Below are 21,774 nucleotides of genomic sequence, written 5' to 3'. Positions count from 1 at the left end.
ACAATATTATTACTAGTTTTGGGTGTACCGCATAGGGATTTGATATTTATATACAAACTCCATGCTCACCAGTAATTATAGCCACCACCTGTCACCATGCAAAGTTACTACAATATTACTAGCTATATTCGCCATGCTGCACTTGTCATCCCTGTGACTGACCTGTTTTATAAGTGGAAACTTGTGCTTCTTCATCCCCTTCACCTGTTCTGCCCATCCCCCTCCTCCTTCCCTCTCTCAACCACCAGTTTCTTGGTTGTATTTAAGAGTCTGTTTCTGTTTTTTGTTTGTTTTGCTTTTCAGATCCCATGTACAAGTGAAGCCATGTGGTATCTGTCTTTGTCTGACTTCACTTACCATAATACTTTCTAGCTCCATCCATATTACTGCAGTTATTGCCCAGCAATATTGTGATAATTAGTGTCTAAAGTAAAGTGGCGTTTTCCAAAATAACTGTTCTTTCTATCAGAACCCAAAAAATGCCACATTGAACTATATAGCGCATGTACGTTTTTCCAGTTAATTCTGAAGTGTTTAGAAATTGTGTCACCTGTCTCTCAATGACCTTTCAGGCTATAGACCTTAATAAGAAGGGGAAGGACAACAAACACCCAATGTATCGGAGGCTGGTGCACTCAGCGGTGGACGTCCCCACCATACAGGAGGTAAAGCCAGGCCCTCTGTCCGGTTTCTGATACACCCGTAGCTCCCACATGACTCCCAGCTCCCAGCTGAGCACGATTCTGTTGCCATTCCCCCTAGGGTGTGTGCCTGCTCGTCCTCTACTTAGAGCCTAAAAGGTGTAGCCCCTACAGGGGCATTTGCTGCTACTGAGATGCCTTGTGCTTTTACTGTGCGTGCAGATCAGGTGTCCTGTTCGAAAAGGCCTAGTGTTAAGCCAGCTGTAGATTCTGGATACTTGCTGATCCCAGGAGAGGCGTGTAGAGCCTGGTCAACTGAATATTTCGGATTCGAGGACTCCTATCTGCACATGGTTTCCTAGCACTAGCAGGTACTCAGGAGTTTTTCTCAAGGGAACATTGGAGTCTAGGACTAGAGTCCTGGGAAACAGCAGAGTGAACTTGAACAACACAAAGATTATGTAACCAGAAAACAATTTTCTCAGAGTTCTTAATTTTACCTTCTGTAGCTGAGTATTGTAATGGGTTTGTTAACATGTAATTACAAATTGCAGTAAAATCCACTAGAACATCTTAACGCATTTCCCAGTTAGGGCCGCTGAGTTACTAATTCTGTACTTTATGCATCCTTTTGAATTTCAGATCTCGTGGTTGGCCACAGTAGCTTATAGGGAGACCATAGGAATAATTTTAAGTTATTTTACAAGTTTCTTAGTCCCCTTGGCAGCTGAGAAAGACTGCAGGTGATTACTTCAGTAGGAAATGAGGGTAAATGAAGGGTGTTTTCCCTCTAAAGAGGCTGGCAGAGTCCAAAATAAAAACAAGTAGTTTTCATTTCACCTCCTGCCCCAGGTTCCTGTCCTCAAGCAAAGCCTCTTCTCCTAAACCCCAAGGTCTCTACGGGACAGTCCTTCCTGCCCCTGCTTCTGCTCCTTCCAAGCTTCCCTTAGTCTGATCCCGGCGGATCCGTAGAGAACACCAGCTGGACTGATGGTGTCTTAGCTTTGTACGTAGCAGGTGCTGTTCATGAACAGAAAGTACTGTAAGGAAAATACAGAGGAAAGCATGATTTTTATCCCATCAGGAGCTTACAGTTCAAACCAGAATACAGGCCGTGATCGTGCAAATCTCAAAAATCACAAAGATGCTTTGGGAAACCTGGGTTCAGTTTCTCCACCTGGGTGTAGATCAGGTCACCAGGGGAGCTCTAGACGTTGCCAGTGCCTGAGAGGACTGAGCCCGGGACGGTCAGAAATTCACAGTGGGACTCAGTATCTGTAACTAAGCCTGTGACCCTTGATGCCAGAAGGGAGGCAGGTTCCTCCAGCAGGGGATATCTCGCAAGCCTTCTTGAAGAAAGCACCACTGAGGTGGGCCTTGGAGGATTTCAGCAGAAAGACAGGATCTTAGTTGTTATTTAGAGGCCTTAGTATTCTAAGTTCTTTCCAAGCTGATTTCCTAAAGCGCTACCAGGATAAGAAAATGCCTGCTTGCTACTTCTAAATAACTCGTCATACCCTTCTTCCAAAAACTTTGCCTGCCTGCAAAAAACCCTCAGATTCCCTCCATAATCCGTCACGTATACGTGGCTAGCACAGCAGAAAGCCTTGCCTTGACCTGGTGTGTAGAGGAACAACTCGGACTTTGTGGGAAAGCGTCACGTAGGCCATTGGTTGTTGCTTTCAGTCTCTGTAAGACTGTGCTAGAAAAATGGTAGGTGTGTAGTTACCATCTGCACTGACCACAGCCTTCGTTCTCCGCCCAGCAGCAGTGAGAGGCCCCGGCTTTTGGCGGAGCTCAGCTGCTGAGTTAGTGCAGAGGAGGGTGGGGGCTGCCCGCGGTCCAGCGCTCTGCACTCCGCACTCCAGCCGCAGGTGGGCTTATCGGTGTCCTCACACGTGTCCCATCCATTCCGTGGGACACGGGAGTGGACATAGCGACATTCTGGAATGTTCTGCCGTGCCCCTTGCGCTAATAACCCGTTAGCATAAGGCAGACAAACATTCTAGCTATTAACGCTTTGCTATTTTGTTTCTCGCCTTCTGCAGAAAGTGAACGAAGGGAAATACCGCAGTTATGAAGAGTTCAAAGCTGATGCTCAGCTGCTTCTCCACAACACAGTGATTTTCTACGGAGGTTGAAGGGTTTTTTTCTTTTCTGTGCATGCTTCTCTATACCACTTAACCTTCGTGTTGGGAAATACCTTTTATAAAACATTACATTCAAAAAATTGATACTTTAATGATTTGTAAGTAATAATGTCAGGGTTTCAACTTTGGTAATGTGGTTATAGTTTATAAAATTGACTGGCCAAGAATTCTAGTACTAAATGCTGAAAATATTTTTATTCTTTGTAGTTTTATATATAAGCTTAGTTGAGAGGCTTTTTATAAGCAATTCTGGTCCTTTTCCATTAATGTCCCATCATTTGAAGGAAAAGAAAGAGGGCACTCTACATGTAGAGGATCCGTAGTCTGTTGAATATAACATTACAGCTGTCTATAGAAATGTTGTTTGGCTGCCTGAACTTTATGTTATTTTTAAAAAATGTTTATTTATTTATTTTGAGAGAGCGAGAGAGCAGGGGAGAGGGGCAGAGGGAGAGAGAGTCCCAAGCAAGCCCCATGCTGCCAACACAGAGCCCGACGTGGGGCTCGATCTCATGAACCGTGAGATCATGACCTGAGCAGAAATCAAGAGTCAGATGCTTAACTGACTGAGCCCCCCAGGTGCCCCTGAACTTCATTTAAAATAGACATTTTCATTTTAAATGGTATATGTCCACTTTAGTCACACTGAAAGAAAATGCAAATGGTTGTACTACTTTTGATAGTTTTGTGTTTCTGGATTTGTGGTAATAGATACTGTCTGCCTTTCATTACAGCAGACAGCGAGCAGGCTGACATAGCACGGATGCTGTATAAAGACACCTGTCACGAGGTACTGCTTACTCCCAATAATTAAACTCTTGCTGTTTTCCAGACTAACTTAGTTTAGAATTCTACTCTTACATATGTTTCAGTTTTGCCATTTCCTTTAAATATAATTTTATTTCCATGTTTGAAATACATGGGAAATAATGCAAATCAAGGAGGGAATTTTCTCAGAGAAATCCTAGGAGTTAGATTTAGTGGTTAAGTAACTTGTACAAATAAAGTATGTTTCCTTTTCTGTAACTGCTCTCAGGGATGTTGGTTACATACTGCAGGCAAATGTCTTGCACTGGGCAGACACTCAATAAATGTTGCCCTCCTTTTCATTGCCAAATTAAAGCATAATTAACATACAGTGTGATATTAGTTTCAGTTATACAGGGTAGTGTTCTGACACTTCCATACGTCACTGAACTCCCCCAAGTGTGGTCCCGTCCGTCACCTCACAGCGTTATGACAACGTGACCAATTGCACTTCCCGCCCCCCCCCCCCCCACCCCCCGCTCTGTGACTTACTAACTTTGTAATTGGAAGTTTGTACTCGATAATCCCCTTCACCCATCCACCCCTGTCCCCTCCCCTCTGGCAACCACCAGTTTGTTCTGTGTTTAGGAGTTGTTTTTATTTTTTTTATTGTTTGGTTTTTTAGATTCCACATATGAGTGAGCTAACATGGTATTTGTCTTTCTCTGACTTATTTCAATTGGCATAATATTCTTAACTCCATCCACATTGTTGCAAACGACAATATTTCATTCTCTTTTTATGGCTGAATAATATTCTAGTGTGTAAGTGTGTGTACCACTCTTTCCTAATCCATTCCTCTACTGATGGACATTTGGACTGTCTTCATAGTTTGGCTGTTGTTGATAGTGCTGCCTGTAAACATCGGGGTGCATGTGCCCTTGAAATCTGTATTTTTCTATCATTTGAATAAATACCTAGTGTGCAATTACTGGATTGCAGCGTAGTTCTACTTTTAAGGTTTTGAGGAACCTCCATACTGTTGTCCAGAGTGACTGTACCAGTTCGCGTTCCCATCAACAGTGCATGAATGTTCCTTTTTCTCCACGTCCTCGCCAACACCTGTTGTTTCTGTGTTGTTAGTTTTAACCATTCTGACAGGTGTGAGGTGGTATCTCCTTGTGGTTTTGATTTATATGTTGCAGATGATGAGTGATGTTGAACTATCTTTTCATGTGTCTCTTGGCCATCTGGATGTCCTCTTTGGAAAAGTGTCTATTCATGTCTTCTGCCCATTTCTTAACTGGATTTTTTGTTTTCTGGGTGTGAAGTATTATGATTTCTTTATAGATTTTGGATACTAACCCTTTATCTGATACGTCGTTTGCAAATAATCTCTTATTCTGTAAATTGCCTTTTAGTTTTGTTGATTGTTTCCTTCGCTGTGCTTTTTATCTTGGTGGGGTCTCAATAGTTCATGTTTGCTTTTGTTCCCTTTGCCTCCAGAGACACGTCTCATAAGTCCCTCCAATCATTGTCAAAGAGGTTACTGCCTGTGTCTTATTTTAGGATTTTGATGGTTTTCTGTGTCACATTTAGGTCCTTAATGCATTTTGAATTTATTTTTGTGTGTGGTGTAAGAAAGTGGTCCCATTTCGTTCTTCCACATGTGGCTTTCCAGTTTTCCCATCACCACTTGTTGAAGAGACTGTTTTTTTTCCATTGGATATTCTTTCCTGCTTTGTCGAAAACCTGTTGTCCATATAGTTGTGGATTCATTTCTGGGCTTTCTATTCTGTTCCATTGATCTGTGGGTCTGTTTTTGTGCCGTACTGCCTTGATGATTACCGCTTTGTAATACAGCTTGAAGTCCGGAATTGTGATGCCTCCAGTTTTGCTTTTCTTTTCCAAGATTCCTTTAGCTATTCAGGGTCTTTTGTGGTTCTGTACAAATTTCAGAATTGGTTTTTCTAGCTGTCAAAATGTCAAATGGTATTTTGATAGGGACTGCTTTAAACGTGTAGATTGCTTTGGGTAGTATCAACATTTTAACAGTAGATTTGGTCTTCTAATCCATGAGCATGGAATGTCTCCATTTTTGCCATCTTCTGTTTCTTTCATCAGTGTTCGATAATTTTCAGAGTATAGGTGTTTCACCTGTTTGGTTGGCTTTGTTCCTAGGTGTCTTATTGGTGGAATTGTAAATTGGACCAATTCCTCAATTGTTCTCTGATGCTTCGTTATTGGTGTATATAAATGCAACAGGTTTCTATACATTTATGTTGTATCCTGCAGCTTTACTCAATTTATCAGTTCTAGTAGTTTTTTGGTGGAGTCTTTCAGGTTTTCTACTTAGAATATCACGTTGTCTGCGAATAGTGAAAGTTTGACTTCTTCCTTGCCCATTTGTATGCCTTTGTATGCCTTTTATTTCTTTTTGTTGCCTGACTGCTGTGGCTGGGACTTCCAGTACTGTGTTGAATAAAAGTGTTGAGAGTGGACATCTCTGTCTTGTTCCTGATCTCAGCAGAAAAGCTCTCAGTTTTTCTCCATTGAGGATGATGTTAGCTGTAGGTTGTTCACATGTGGTCTTCATGACCATGTTCCCACTACACCTGCTTTGTTGAGGGTTTTTATAATGAATGGATGTTGTACTTTGTCACATGCTTTTTCTGAATCTATTGAAATGATTATTTGATTTTTGTCATTTCTCTATTAGTGTGGTGTATCATATTGATTGATTTATGAATGTAATCACCTTTGCATCCCCAGAATAAATCCCACTGATTGTGGTGAATGATTTTTTTAATTCTTTATTTATTTTTGAGAGAGAGCGAGACAGAGTGTGAGTGGGGGGAGAAACAGAGAGAGAGGGAGACATAGAATCTGAAGCAGGATCCAAGCTCTGAGCTGTCAGCACAGAGCCCGACGTGGGGCTTGAACTCACGAACCACAAGATCATGACCTGCACTGAAGTTGGACGCTTAACCGACTGAGCCATCCAGGTGCCCCATGAATGATTTTTTTAAATGTTTTGTTGGATGTGGTGGTGGTGGTTTGTTATTTTTATATCCATGCTCATTAGGGATATTGGCCTATAGTTCTCTTCTTTTTATTGTCTTTATCTGGTTTTGATACAGTGCTGGCCTCATAAAGAATAGTATAATCCATTCATATATTGATGAACCCTTGGGCTGCTTCCATATCTTGGTTATTGCAAATAATGCTGCTGTAAACATTGGGGTGCACATATCCCTTTGAATTAGTGTTTTTGTATTCTTTGGGTAAATACCCAGTAGTGCAATTGCCTAGAATTGTTGACTAGTTCTATTTTTAATTTTTTGAGGAACCTCCACACTGTTCTCCAGAGTGGCTGCACAAGTTTGCATTCCCATCAACAGTGCAAGAGGGTTCCCCTTTCTCTGCATCCTCACGTACACCCTTTTTTTCTTGTGTTAATTTTGCCATTCTGACAGGTGTGATGTGATATCTCATTGTGGTTTGGATTTGTATTTCTCTGATGATGAGTGATGTTGAGCGTCTTTTCTTGTGTGTGTTGGCCATCTGGGTGTTTTCTTTGGAAAAACATTTATTTAGTTCCTCTGCCCATATTTTAATTGGATTTTTTTCTTTTTGGTTTTGAGTTGTGAAATTTTTTTTAAATATACTTTGGATATTAATCCCTTATTGTATATGTCTTTTGCAAATATCTTCTCCCATTCGGTAGGTTGCCTTTTTATTTTGTTGATTGTTCCTTTGCAGTGCAGAAATGTTACCCTCTTTGTTACAATTGTTTTCTTTTAAAATCTTTTTTTTTAATGTTTGTTTATTTTGGGAAGAGAGAGAGTGCCAGTCGGGGAGGTGCAGAGAGAGGGAGACAACAGAATCCGAAGCAGACTCCAGGCTCCCAGCTGTCAGCACAGAGCCTGACGCGGGGCTCAAAGTCACAAACCGCGAGATCATGACCTGAGCTGAAGTCGGCGCTTAACCGACGGAGCCACCCGGGCACCCCAATGTTACCCTCTTTGAATGAAAGATCCTATATAGACTTCACAGCAAAACACCCCACAAAAACAAAAAAGTTCCTATTTATACAATAAGTAAAATACATATTTTAGCATATTAGAGGTTTTATTTGTGTGTATAGTCTTTTTTATTTGAAACACTCACCTGAAAATTTATATAAAAAGTCTTGTTTCCTGATAAAATTTGACCTTTGTTTTTTCATTCATTCCACAAATATTTATTGAGTGTCTACTATGTGCTGTGCAGGGTGTTAGGAGAGATAAAGTGGTGATTGAAGTACTGCTTTTTGCCCATGGGGCTATATTCTTCAGAATATACATTCTGAAGAAAGAGGCTCAAAAAAGAAACGGACAGAATATGTTTCTTCACAAGACGTGAAAGAATGTTATGAAAGAAAACAAGGACTAAAACAGAATGAGGGAATGTAAGGACTGCTTTTATTGGTAATGGTACTTAAGATGGGTAGACCAGAAAGATCTGTCTGCTGAACTAGCATTTAATGTGCATATGAACCAGAAGGAGGGCGGGAGCCAGGCTGGGAGTGGAGGCCAGACCTCCTGAGGAACTGTCTTCTGCTCCAGGCCCGCCTGGGACCATGGAGACGGTCTGAACAGGAACGTGGCAGGCTCTCCTAGTATTCATTGAGAAATGAAAAATGTAATCTTAAGGAGGAAAATTCAGGACTATCTGTGCACATGAGAGAGAATGCTAATTTACATGGATCTGTTTTATACAGTTTGATGCTCATGTTTTGTGTAGGCTAAAATAGTTGCTTTTCTTTTTTAGCTGGATGAACTACAGCTTTGCAAGAATTGCTTCTATTTGTCAAATGCTCGTCCTGACAATTGGTTCTGCTACCCTTGTGTATGTGAAATTTTGTGATTTTCTGTTTTTTACCTCTTAAGTGTGTGATGTACTATTCTAAGCAAGGTTATTTCCAATTTATTTAAGGATTATAATCCTTCCTAGGTATTTTTCTTTGTATCATAGTGTATACATGGGCTTAGTGAGCATAAAACCTGAAACACAGGGGAGATAACTTGGCATCATTACCCGTTTTTGACTTTAAAATGAGGAACTTCAGAATAAACCCTTAATAGATAATATAGTGAACTTCTGCTCTTCCCGTTTTTTCACAAGAAAGATAAGGCTTCCTGTATGCTTGTGGCTATGTGTGGTCCCCTGGAATGACAGGATTTCAGGAAGGTCCCGACTGGTCTGTGCCTGTGGTCGGGGCTGCGCCCAGCCCTGGGCGTGCGAGGCTGCCTGTGGAGGACGCCCCTGTGCTCCTCAGGTGCTCTGGCGTCTCTGTGATTCCCTAAGCCTGGAGCGGGACCTCAGACTTTCACATCTCTCACAGGCTCCCAGGTGCTGGAGTGCACCTTACAATGCAGTGAGGGTGTTGCGTTTGCCACTGTTACTCACGGGGGTCTCGCCTTGGAGACTGGCTCGTCCCTAAGTGCTGCAGGCTGTGTTTTCTGAGAGATGAGGGTCCATATCTCTGCTCTTATGCAGACTGTAAGTTTTTGGTGCTTTACTTGAAGGCAGAATCAATCCGAGAAAAAAAAAGCTCTATGGGTTTAGGAGTTAAAAAAAAGAAGTGTTTTCAAAATACTGCACTATACTTCCTAAGTTCAGTATTAATGACATGTGTGCATTTAATACTTTGAAAATAACATGGTTACATAAAACATTTTATTTCCAGATACCTAATCATGAACTGGTTTGGGCCAAAATGAAAGGTTTTGGTTTCTGGCCAGCCAAGGTCCTACAGAAGGAGGACAACCAGGTTGATGTTCGCTTCTTCGGTCACCACCACCAGAGGTAAGCGCAGTCCTGCGCCCACCAGGGCTGACCTCTGAGTGACCCTGGGGCATCCATCAGATGGTCCTTGGTATTGGGAGGGCAGAAACAGTCTGTAGTTCAGTTTGGAGAAACAAATCACATCACCTTGGTGTTTTGTTGTTGTCGTTGTTGTTTTTGCATGTATTATCCATCGCTCTATTTGGTTAATTATCTTTTCCTTTTTTCTTGAGAGTTCAATAGATAAGTACAGGGGAAAAAATTAATAAAAACCAGGAAATCTAGTACCCAGAATAGGAAATTACTAATACTTTGCCATTTTTGCCTTTTGTTTTGTTTTGGCTTTTAAAGTTTTTATTTAGTTCCAGTTAGTTAATATATGGCAGATCAGCATGTAGCCTGACGAGGCAGCTGACGACAATTTTTGGAAATGGTGCTCGTAGTTTGGGCTCCCGACATGGTGTGATGCAGCACAGGCTCGTGCTGGGATTGCGTGGTGAGGCGGGTGTGGAAGGGCTCTAAGAATGTGGCCACTTCGTGGTTTGTGAAGACAGGATGCCATTTCAGGCACCTTTTCAAAGCTCTGTTAAAAGCCACAGACAAAAATAATCGACGTGGGAGCAGGAGACCATGTCGATCTTGTGATCTAAAGATGTGCATAAGAATTACATGAAGGGAACTGCCAGACATGGTATCCAGCCTATATTTTGAAGTTCCTGTTGCTAGGGAGATGTGTACAGCCCAGCTTAAAACTTTACATTTTCATGATACAGTATCTGTATCCCAACAGTAAAAAGTTTCTATTACTGTAAATTTATTTTTTTATTAAAAAAAATTTTTTTAATGTTTTTATTTATTTTTGAGGCAGAGGCAGAGCATGAGCGGGGCAGGGGCAGAGAGAGAGAGGGAGACACAGAATCCAAAGCAGGCTCCAGGCTCCGAGCTGTCAGCACAGAGCCCGATGCGGGGCTCGAACTCACGAACCATGAGATCATGACCTGAGCTGAAGTCGGACGCTCAACCGACTGAGCCACCCAGGCGCCCCTGTAAACTTATTTTTGCATAGTTACGTATTTCATACAAAGAATGTGAACTATACTATGAAATCATAGCTGCCTCTTTCATTGTGATATCAAAGCCTTAAAGTATTGTTCTGAGTAACATTGTCACTAATAGCCGTGACTGGACACTGATGAAAGTTCACAGATACTAAAAGTAAAGGGGAAAAATAGCAAGTCAGCTACATGATCTAAAGGCCTTTCCAAGTATTTAAATGTCTGTTGTGCCTGACGTTGTGAGGGTCTTATGTAACTGTCATCACTGTGAGAAACTATGGAACAAGAGACTTTATTCCTCTCCATAGTGAATTTTTAGTCTTCATTTAATTTAAATAGAAGTTTAGTGGCAAGAAACCTGCGGATAGTCTAAGTTTCCAAAAACGTAGTTCCGTTCCTTCAGAGATAGATGCATCCCTAGCTGATGCTGTCAAGGCAGGAGAAATGGGTAATCCCACCATTGACTACAGAATGAATGCTTTGACTGTATGGATTATGAGGCAGCAGCACATTGTATTGGGTTTGTTACCGCTCCCCATCAGAACAGGGATGGAGGGGTGGGGAGGACTGGACAGGGGTACGGAGGGCGGCCTCCGTAGCAGTGGAGAAGGCCGGTGGGCTCCACCGTGGCTCGTGCTCTGGCGTCTGCTTGTCCTGCTCTGGTCTCAGACACGGTGTTCAGTCTCTCTCAGCCTTGTTTCCTCACTTGTAAAATGAGGGCTTCCGTAGCCCCTCCTGGAAGAGTTTCTCTGTAAGGGTTAAAGAAATGTTGGTACGTTCCGATCTAAGCATGGTGCCTGGTGTGCAGCAAATACTTAATAAAAGTCAGCTTATAGTACAAATATCCAAACAGGGAGGAAGTTTCATTAGTTAACCTAGAGAAACCAAGAATTCAGTCACTTTGAAAAAAACACACTACTAGGTTAGAACTGAGAATCGCAACTTTTTAGCAGATTAAACATTTTTCATCCATTTTCCGACAGCTTTATAGTATCTACAACCATAAGTGGTATTTTGATAATGTGAGTTAATTTGTCTTATGTCATTCATTATACTATACAGATAGTATTTTAAAATAATATTTGAGGTAATCTCCTTGGGTCCTTGGCATGTTTGTGATCTGAAGAGAAAATTACAACATAAAATGCCATTTCCAGAGAGTTTTTTTTTTCTTCCAAACTTATTACTTCCTGGAATCTAAAAAATCTAAAAAATTCTGGACAGATGGCTCTCTGAGGACTTTAGTTTAGAAAATACAGCTGACCCTTGAACAACAAGAGGATGGGGGTGCCAGCTCCCCCCCCAGTCCTAACTCACCTATGACTTTTGACTCCCCCAAAAGCTTAACTATAGCCTTTCTGATAATGTAAAGTTAACTCCTGCTTTGTATGTTACATGTATTATATGCTGTATTCTTACAGTAAAGGAGGAGAAAATACATTTACAGCCCTGTCCTATGTCAAAACAGTCTGTGTATGAGTGGACCCGTGCAGTTCAAGCCAGTGTTGTTCAAGAGTCAACTTTAACAGGCCTACAGTTTTACTATAAATTCAGAGTCTTTTCTTTTCCTTCTCTGGTTACAGTGTGCCTAATAAAATACTTGAACTAAATGAGTGATGAGGACATACCTTATAAGTTACACTGTATCTTACTGGCATATTTGATTTATTAAAAGCAATCTTTATACAGTTATAATAATGAGTTTTAATTAAGCAATATGTTACCAACCAAGAGGAGATGGCTAATAAAGGCCTAGCAGCAAGTTTTCACTAACACTGTTTTTAGCGTCATAACTGTTTTTAGGTGCACATCTTGGTGGTGTTGAGTGCATTCATACTGTTAGGCAGCATCACTGCCAATAAGTGTTCTTTTGCCAGTTCATCCTATCTTCGTACATAGGCAGGAGAAGGAAAATGTATATAAATCAATGGTCTTAACACTAGTCCCCACTGTGTGCTCGGCACAGAGTGTGCTGCCCCTCCCCAGGGCTTATGCAAACTGTGACCAGGAAGAAAGGTGGCTGTGACCCCACTCACTGGAAGCGGGGTTTTGCTAGGATTTGCACGGTTGGCCTGCCAGAGGAAAAAGTAGCAGGGCGGTCTGTGTCAACAAGGCTGAATCTCTGCTGCAGGTGGCCAGGGGCCCCGGGAGCCGGCAGGGAGCCGCAGGCAGGAAGGAAGCACACCATTCTGAGCTCATTTGCCATCAGGTTACCGAGCCATTTGATTCCGCGTGTGTTCAGAGCCTTCAGGATTGACAGATGTGCAGACAGAGCCAAATTAGATTCTGCCTCTTTTTATTGGACTTACCCTGAATCGTAGGGTGTCTTTGTAGATCGGATTGCCAGAGATAACCAGAGAACCTCTTTAAAAGTGGCATCTGATCCCCTGCAGTCATGGAGGGGATCATAGGAGAAAGGGAACGTGTGTGTGAACCACACTGACACTTAATTACGTCTCATGTTAAGAGCAGCCTGAATCAGTTTTCTTGTATCCAAGGGATAAACAGATTATTTAAGGAGAAAAAAAAATACCAACAGGTCACAAATTAGTTCCAGGTAGTCAGCACTGTTAGTGACAGAAATGTGTCTCAAAAACAGTTTTTCAAAAGTGTACTTTACTTTGGTAGGGGGCCTAATGAAGCACTGATGTCAGATGAGACACTGTGGACGTAATATTTACAGATCCTTACGTGGCAGGTCACGGCTCCAGCTGTCAGCGTATTTAATCTGGAAAGCCTGTGGCCTCACGTGCACAAGCGAGTTCCAAGTCTGCACTTGTGGTTTGTGTGTGTGCACCGTGCTTCCCTCGACCCTTTGGAATAGTCATGAGGCCGGTGTTTGTGACACTCCGTCCCTGCTGGCCGGAGTGGGGGGCAGGGGGAGCTGACCGGGCACACAGTTAAACAGGAGACAGACAAGAATCAGTCTCTCAGTGCTTGTGTGCTGTTCCTCACTTGTCCTGGCTGCTCCAGAGAGCGTCTCCCTAACTGTGGCTCGTGCACCTTGCTGTTTTTGGCCTTGTTTGGGACATTCCCTCTGCCAGTGGCTCCTCTTACGGGGCCTGGTATACATCGTCCTTGTCCTTCAGGCCCGGCCGCAGCTGTCTTCCTCTCAGGAGCACCCTGTCCCTTCACAGCTGTGACAAACCCAAAGAGCCTTCATGGCAGAGGCTGTGTGGGTGCAGGTGCCATCCTAGAACTAGGATGCTTGCACCCGGGACTCCGGCCCCTAATTCATAGCTCTTACCCAGCGCATCTGGGCAGCGTCTCCTCCAGCGGTCCAGTGAGGCCGGAACATGGTAGCGGCCCCGTGCATTATTGGAGGAGCTGCAGTGCCTTCTGCTGCCACACGGTGGAGTCCAGTTGGGTGACTGGTGCCCAGGGAAACTTTCTCGAGAACTAAATCGAGGTTTACATCCAGTACTTTTGGGTCAGTACCACACTTAATGCAGAGAACCTTACGCTCCTGCCTGAGCACCTGGCTGCTGAACAGTAGATGCTGCGAGTCTGAATGTGATGAAACGTAACATGGGGAGGCAGCGTTTGCCCTCATCTTGTGCTCACGTATCTGCAGACACACGTACCTGTAGTTGTGGTCTGCACAGAGCGAGTCTTGAGTAACGGAGTGGCAATGGGAGGAGACGCTGGAAAAAGGACTTAGGAACAGGCTAACTGGGCTGAAGAAGGCCGTGACGGTGCTGAGGGGTTTTGAGGTATTTGAGAGTCGGCCCTGTTCCGAGAACCTGTCCCCTCCTTCCTCCTCCATGTGGGTCTCCCCTCCCCCGCCCCCCCCCCCCCCCCCGGCCATTGCAGAATCTCCCAAGGCCTACTTTGCAGTGGGGAGAATCTGCTGCCGTTTTGGGAATTTCCAACTGTATCTCTGCTGTTACTTGAAGGGCCTGGATTCCCTCTGAGAACATCCAGGACATCACGGTCAACGTCCACCGGCTGCATGTGAAGCGCAGCATGGGCTGGAAGAAGGCCTGTGACGAGTTGGAGCTGCACCAGCGCTTCCTTCGCGAAGGAAGGTTCTGGAAGTCTAAGAATGAGGACCGAGGAGAGGAGGAGGCAGAGTCCAGCATCTCCTCCACCAGTAACGAGCAGGTGGGTGTCCCCGTCAGTCACGGTGAGCGTGAGCGCTGCCAGTGCACGTTCCGATGGTTCTCCTTCCTTTCGTACAAAGGGGTAACGGGCTCTGCCAAAGGTATCAAAACCAGTTCAGGCAGACAGATAAGCAACCTGCTCCTGCCTCTCTTCCGTAGGCACATTAGTGCCCACCACCACACCTGTGCGGGAGTTCCGTGGGTGGTGACCACGTGGCCGCAGGTGTGCTAAATGCAAAAGGGGGCGGGTTACTCGCTCCTTCCCTGCGGGCCATGGCCAGTGTTGTCAGCACAGAAGTGTTTCACAGCATCTGGAGTAATGTGCTGTTGTTTTTATGATGCCCACAGCTAAAGGTCACTCAAGAACCAAGAGCAAAGAAAGGACGACGTAATCAGAGTGTGGAACCCAAAAAGGAAGTAAGTGGCCCGCCTTGCAGTGTCCAGGTGGCACTGCGACAGGAAGTATCTCCCAAGTTATGGTCAAGACAGTTGGCTCCAACGTACGGCACTTGTGAAAAGGCACTGCCGTCAGATAACATCAACCAGGTTGGAACCCGTCTTCTATCAGTAGAATAAGCCACACACAAACCAGAAGTCTCCTATCTCAGACCAAGTCTGGCTAAGTGGGAGGGCACTTGGCTGCATTTCCTGCAACTCTGCTGGTTTTCTAGTAGCATGATTAAAAACAAAGCACTTGTCCACTACATCAATTGGGTCAACATTGAAAAACTGGAGGAAACGAGGGTTAAGCTCAGCCTTTTAAAATGATATAGTCTGTTAATGCTCTAAATCCAAGGATTAATCTTAGCACAATTCCAAATACTTAGTGAGAAGTGGTTTAGAATTTTAGGATATCTGTTAATGATCTAGTCCAAAGAAGTGAGTCTAAACTGATAATGGTTTAAGTTTTAAATGATATTTTTGCTTAGGCTACCTGAAAAGCAAAGACCATAGTATTATATGCAATGACATTATAAATGAAGATCCTATTTAGAATTACCGTCTCTATTAATTGAATGGAAGTTTTGAGGGTTTAATTGTGGTAAAATCTGCATAACAGAATTTCCCATCTTAATTCCAGGTTTCTTAACCGTAGTTTATTACGTGGCTATTTATGTGTATCGCTATGTTTTTATCCTAACAGAGCTTGTTCTTGAACTGGCGGACTGGTGGCTTTGTTTCACATCTGAGCACTGTCCTTATCCTTTAGGAACCAGAGCCTGAAACTGAAGCCGTGAGTTCCAGCCAGGAAATCCCCACGATGCCTCAGCCAATCGAAAAGGTTTCTGTGTCTACTCAGACCAAGAAGTTAAGTGCCTCTTCACCAAGAATGCTGCACCGAAGCACACAGACCACCGGTGATGGAGTGTGTCAAAGCATGTGCCACGACAAATACACTAAGATTTTCAATGACTTTAAAGACCGAATGAAGTCTGACCACAAGCGAGAAACGGAAAGAGTTGTACGAGAAGCTCTGGAAAAGGTAAAGCCGCCCCCCCCCCCCCCCACAACGAGGACCCTGAGTGTGATGAGAGTTTTCCCGTGGTGGGTTATTAGCAGCTTTCACATGGGCATCCGCCAGGCTGCTCCTTTGTAAAGCCAGGAACATAATAAGACACCTTTGATAACATTTCAGTTAATAGTAATAACTTGTGTTTCTTCATCGAAGGCGTTGGGAGCTCTTGATGGGTTGGAGGGAAGAGGGGTATCCTCGAAGTAGACGCAGTGTTAGGGTTCTCTTCAGGGTGATGGTCCGTGTCAGCTGAGGGCAGACTATTACGGGCTGACCTTTTCATTTCAGCTCCGTTCCGAAATGGAAGAGGAGAAACGACAAGCTGTAAATAAAGCTGTAGCCAATATGCAGGGTGAGATGGACAGAAAATGTAAGCAAGTAAAGGAAAAGTGTAAAGAAGAATTTGTAGAAGAAATCAAGAAGCTAGCAACACAGCACAAACAACTGATTTCTCAGACCAAGAAGAAGCAGTGGGTAAGTATCCGTGTTTTTCTGAAAATGTACCACCCAGTGTACTGTAGATGTGATGAAAATCCGTTCAGGAAGACATATGTGGAATGTGCAAAGTTCATACCTGAAGTAAGATCAAATGTGAAATCACCAGCTTTAATTAATTTTAAAATTTTTATTGAAAAGTCCTCTCATCTGTGAAGCCACATGACGAGTATTGCTCAGGATTATTTTGTTAAATTGGGATTGTGAAGTGTCAGTACAAATTCAGCACATCTAGTTCACGTGACATGTCCGCTGTGCGGGGAACGTATGTGGATAGGCTGGCCGGCTCTTCCGTCTGCCTGTAACTCCTGGTAGCCAACCTCTTGGTCGTGAGACTATAAATGTCAGCATCCCAACAGCAAGTTAAAAATTTTCACATTTTGCTGCCCAACGTTTATCCATTAGACTCTTTTCAGTCGGTTTACTTTTTGATCGTAACAGCTCACTGGTCTGTAACTCCACTTAGAATCTGACGAATTGTCCCCTTTCACAGTGTCCTGTTTCAGTGTCTCGTCTTCCCCTAGAACAGGAGCTCTGGGCGCATGTGTCCACCCATCTCAGCTAACTGGTGGTGGAAACGTTTTACTCCCAAAAACTCATCACTTGTTTTTTAAATTTTTTTTAATGTTTATTTATATCTCAGAGACAGAGTGCAAGTGGGGGAGGGGCAGAGAGAGCGGGAGACCCAGAATCCAAAGCAGGCCCCAGGCTCCAATGGGTTTGAACCCACACACTAAGATCATGACCTGAGCCGAAGTCAGATGCTCAGCCGAATGAGCCACCCACGCGCCCCTAGCTTGTTCTTTTTAATAAGTAACTGTAAGAAGTTTTGTGATTCTTCATTTGATCCAGACTACATTTTTTAAAATATAATTTATTGTCAAGTTGGCTAACATATAGTGTATACAGTGTGTTCTTGGTTTGGGGGGTAGAGTCCCATCTCTTACATACAATACCCAGTGCTCATCCCACCATTTTCTGAAGAAGGTCTTTACATTACAGTAAATGTTTCCTCAGAAAAGTAAACATTATAAATACTCTGATAAAGAAAAAGGGGAACTTCACATACAGTTCAGGAGAATCTGTAAAGATGACCTGATAGGAAAAGCAGATGAATGAGATAAATATCACTAGATGGGAATGAAGGTGTGCTCAAAATAATGACCAGCACGAAGCCCCAACACTATGTCCATGATTCTATCTTCATGCAAAGACTAGAGAAAGCTAGAAAGTGGGCAGTAGATATATGGGAAGAACCCCCATAAGTTTACTAAAGGATCAAAATGGGAGAGGAGGCTGGAGTAGGGAATGAGGACACTGCTTTTTCTACTATGTTCCAGCTGTGAACGAGCAGAAGCTGTGCTGTTAGACCTGCTGTTTATCTGAGTCCACACGGAAATAATGCTATGCAGTATTTCCTTTCTCAGGGATGAATGGTGCTCTGCTGTGTGTACATACATACTGCATCTTCTCTGTTCACCCATTCGTGGATGGACACTTAGTGAATGCGGGGCTATGGGTATCTTTTCAGTATCTGGATTTCATTTCCTTTGGACACATACCCATACGTGGGATTTGCTGGATCAAAGAGTAGTTTTGTTTTTTTATTGGTTGAGGAGCCTCCACACTGTTCTCCAAAGCACCTGCAACACTTTGCATTCCCACCAGCAGTGCACGAGGGTTCCCCTTTCTCTGCATCCTCGCCAACACCTATTGATTCCTGAGTTAATTTTAGCCACTCTGACAGGTGTGAGGTGGCATCTCATCGTGGTTTTTATTTGCATTTCCCAGATGATGAGAGACAGGGACCTGCATAGATCTTTAGAATTTTTTTAAATTAGGTGATTGGTTTTTTTCCATTGAGTTGTAGGAGTAGTTTATCTGGGGCCTGAACCACATATGTCAGATACAGGATTTGCAAATATTTTCTCCCATTCCACAGGCTGCCATTTCACTTTATTATTTCCTGTGCTGTGCGGCAGCTTTTTAGTTAGATGTGTCCACTTGTTTAGTTTTACTTTTGTTGCCTGTGCTTTTGGTGTCAGGTCCAAAAAAATCATCGCCAAGACTGATGTCAAGGAGCTTTATTGCCTGTTTTCTTCTAGGAGGTTTATGGCTTCAGGTCTTACATTCAAGTCTTTAATCCATTTTGAGTTAACTTCAGTGTTTGAGCAACGAAAGTGAATCTAGTTTCGTTCTGCTGCACGTGGCTGTCCAGTTTTCTGCCTTTCATTGACGAGACTGCCTTCTCCTGTTGTTCTCTTCCACCCCTTTGTTGTAAACGCATCAAGCGGACGGTGCAGGTTTATTTCTGGGCTCTCTGCTCCACTGAGCTGTGCATCTGTTTTCATATCAACACCAGATTGCTTTCATTTATACCCATTTTTTAAATGAGGAATTGTATGAGCTTATGAGATTATGAACAGAGTGACTAAAGAAACACTCTGCTTGTCATGTCTGGTAGATGGGTAAATACAATTAAATCTCACATTACAAAATAATAGAACGTTGCCGGACAGAAAGTATGTAGGTATGCCAAAGTATTTCAGATGCCAGAAAATGGATGTTAAGATGAGATACTAACAACAGAATGTAGTACGGATAGTACACTCTTGGAATACACCCACAAAGAAAGGGAGAGATCAAGAATGAAGGAGTGCACGCCTAAATAAATGTCAGGGTACTTGAGAGAAAGGATGGCACTGCCTAAGACACGATTTAAAGGTGGGGAAATGAAGAAAGAAGTTAAAACACCTGGTCGAGACTCACATGAGTAATGAGCACATGCCCAGGATTGAAACTCAGATGGGATTCATTTCAGCTGTTTCCAAAATTAAAACATGCTGTCCATGCTTTTCTAATAGTAACTTTACTGAAATTGCAGTAAGGATCACGGGAGACATCTCAAAAGATTGATTTTGATAAAAAAGCACAGCGTATGCAATGAGGAAGAACGAGGGTAGAATCTTAGGTACCACAATGTAGACTGCTCCGCCTGGTCCCATCCCTGGGACTCATCTACCTTTATAGGTCATTCTGTCTGTATGGACCACCTCCAGGTGCCGACACCAAGTGCATCCTTCTCTTCCTCGCCAGTACTGGTTCATCCTCACTGTGTGTGTCTGGGGTCTCACTTTTCTGTTGCCAACTCAGCTTGAAACTGTAGTGTTTATGTTCCCCGAGTCCAAACAGCCCAAACTAGATGAATTCTTCACCTTTGTGTAGACCAGTTTTTCACCCTCAGTTCTGTTCACATCTGGGCCAAGAATTTCTCGTACACAGGCTGCCCTGTGTACCATAGATGTTCAGCAGCATCCCCAGTGTCCACCAGGAGTGCCTGTTCTCCCCACCCAGGTTGTGACAATCAAAATGTCTCCAGATGTTGCCCAATAAGATGAAGGCTGAGAACTGAGCACTAGTTTCGGGTCAAAAGTGACCTTGATGATAGCATATCCAGTGGAGAGATACAAGTGAAAGAGTGCCTTCGGACTAAGAAAGGAAAGAGAATAATTGGAAGTAGGAAGTCTGGCAATCCTTGCAAGGAGTTTGTGAAGGGGAGCAGAAAAACAGGGGGGTCGATTGAAAGAGATGTGAGATGGAGTATTTTTTAACTGTGCTTAAACACACATAACAGTGAAGACGGTAAATTTTAAGTGTACGCTTCAGTGGTATTAAATATACTCCTGTCGTACAACTATTACCACAACTTTTTTACCTTGTAAAACGGAAACACTTTACCTGCTAAATAACTCACGCCCTGCTCCTGGTAACCACCATTCTGTTTTGTCTTCACGACTGCGACCGTTCTAAGTATCTCTTATAAGTGTGAGCAAATATATTTGTCCTTTTATAACTGGCTATTTCACTTAGCATTATGCCCTTAAGATTCATCCCTGTTGTGGCACAAGGAAGGTATCTTTTCTTTTTCGGGGTAAATAATGTGACACTCTGCATATGCACTGCACTCAGCTGTGCGTGTACTTGCCGATGGACGCTGGGGTTGCGTCCATGTGTTTGCTGTTGTGAATAATGCTGCTCTGGACATGGGTGGACACATCGTTTTGAGACCTTGCTTTCAGTTGTTTTGGGTATGTAGCCAAAGTGGGGCTGTGGAATCTTATGGTAATTCTGTTTTTAAGTTTTTGAGGAAATACTCGACTGCTTTCCACAGCAGCCATACTATTTTACACTCTTACCAACAGTGCACACATGGGGTTTCAAATTCTCTCCCAGATAGTAGCCATTCTGACAGGTGCGAGGCAGTATCTGATTGTGGCTTTGATTTACATTTCCCTGATGATCAGTGACATTCAACATCTTTTCATGCTTATTGGTCATTCTTGTATCTTTGGAGACCTGTCTCTTCAACTTCTTTGCCCATTTTTGAATCAGGTTGGTTGGTAGTTTCACAGGTTCTGTATCTCTTGTGGATAGTAATTGCTCACCAGATCCATGATTCACAAATGTTTTCTTTCAGTCTGGGAGTTGCCTTTCTACTCTGTAGACCGTGTCTCCTGTCGTACAAAACTTTAGAATTTTTATGAAGTCCACTCTCTTTTTTCTCTTTTGTTGCCTGTGTCCTTGGTCACATCCAAGAAATCATTGCCAAATCCAGTGTTGTGAAGCTTTGTGCTGCATATTCTTCCAAGAGTTTTACTGTCTGGGGCCTTACATTTAGGTCTCTGACCGATTTCGAGTTAATTTCTGTATGTGCTGTTAGGGAGGTGCCCAGCTGCCTCCTTTGTGTGTGGAGATGCAGTTTTCCCAGCTGTGTTGGTTGAAAAGACCGGGTTCCCCGTTGAGAGGTCTTGGCCCCCTTGTCAGAAACCCTTTCATTGTATATGTGAGGGTCTCTTTCTGGGCTCTCTCTTCGATTGCATTAGTCTGTATGTCTGGTTATGCCAATGCCACGTGGTTTGCCTACTCTAGCTTCGTGTAGTAGGTTTGAGATGAGGAAGTGTGAGTCCTCCAGTTTCTCCTTAGTTTTAGACTATCTGGGTTATTTAGGGTCCACTGAGATTGCACGTGTTATTTCAGGATGGGTTTTCTATATCAGAAAAAAATGTCAACGGGATTTTGATAGGAATTGCACCGAATCTGTAGATTGCTTTGGGTAATACGGACATTTTAACGATATATGAATTCTTCCAGTCCACAAACATGGGATGTGTTTCCACTTACGTCTTTACTGTCTTTCAGCAGTGTTTGGCAGTCTTCATCGTGCAAGCTTTTCTCCTCCTT

General features: G+C 43.2%; 1 protein-coding gene across 15 annotated transcripts in view; it reads left to right on the top strand.

Moving 5' to 3' along the window:
- ZMYND11 (zinc finger MYND-type containing 11) overlaps positions 1 to 21,774 on the top strand; it is a 133,210-nt gene that overhangs the window by 106,451 nt on the left and 4,985 nt on the right. For 6 of the 15 annotated variants that reach the window (XM_053895531.1, XM_053895530.1, XM_053895529.1 and 3 more), the window contains exons 7-15: positions 573 to 665; positions 2,690 to 2,777; positions 3,526 to 3,581; positions 8,351 to 8,428; positions 9,270 to 9,388; positions 14,319 to 14,526; positions 14,874 to 15,071; positions 15,736 to 16,008; positions 16,327 to 16,512. In XM_053895531.1, coding sequence (XP_053751506.1) covers positions 573 to 665; positions 2,690 to 2,777; positions 3,526 to 3,581; positions 8,351 to 8,428; positions 9,270 to 9,388; positions 14,319 to 14,526; positions 14,874 to 15,071; positions 15,736 to 16,008; positions 16,327 to 16,512 — 1,299 coding nt within the window. The remainder of the gene's footprint in view (positions 1 to 572; positions 666 to 2,689; positions 2,778 to 3,525; positions 3,582 to 8,350; positions 8,429 to 9,269; positions 9,389 to 14,318; positions 14,527 to 14,873; positions 15,072 to 15,735; positions 16,009 to 16,326; positions 16,513 to 21,774) is intronic. The other 9 variants (XM_053895539.1, XM_053895537.1, XM_053895534.1 and 6 more) reach the window with 2 other exon arrangements.

This window comes from Panthera pardus, unplaced genomic scaffold (assembly GCF_024362965.1).
Source record: "Panthera pardus isolate Hobbes unplaced genomic scaffold, ASM2436296v1 HiC_scaffold_6, whole genome shotgun sequence".
Taxonomy (NCBI): Eukaryota; Metazoa; Chordata; class Mammalia; order Carnivora; family Felidae; genus Panthera; species Panthera pardus.
Note: the sequence above shows the minus strand (reverse complement) of the source record. Positions and strands in the feature narration are given on the sequence as shown.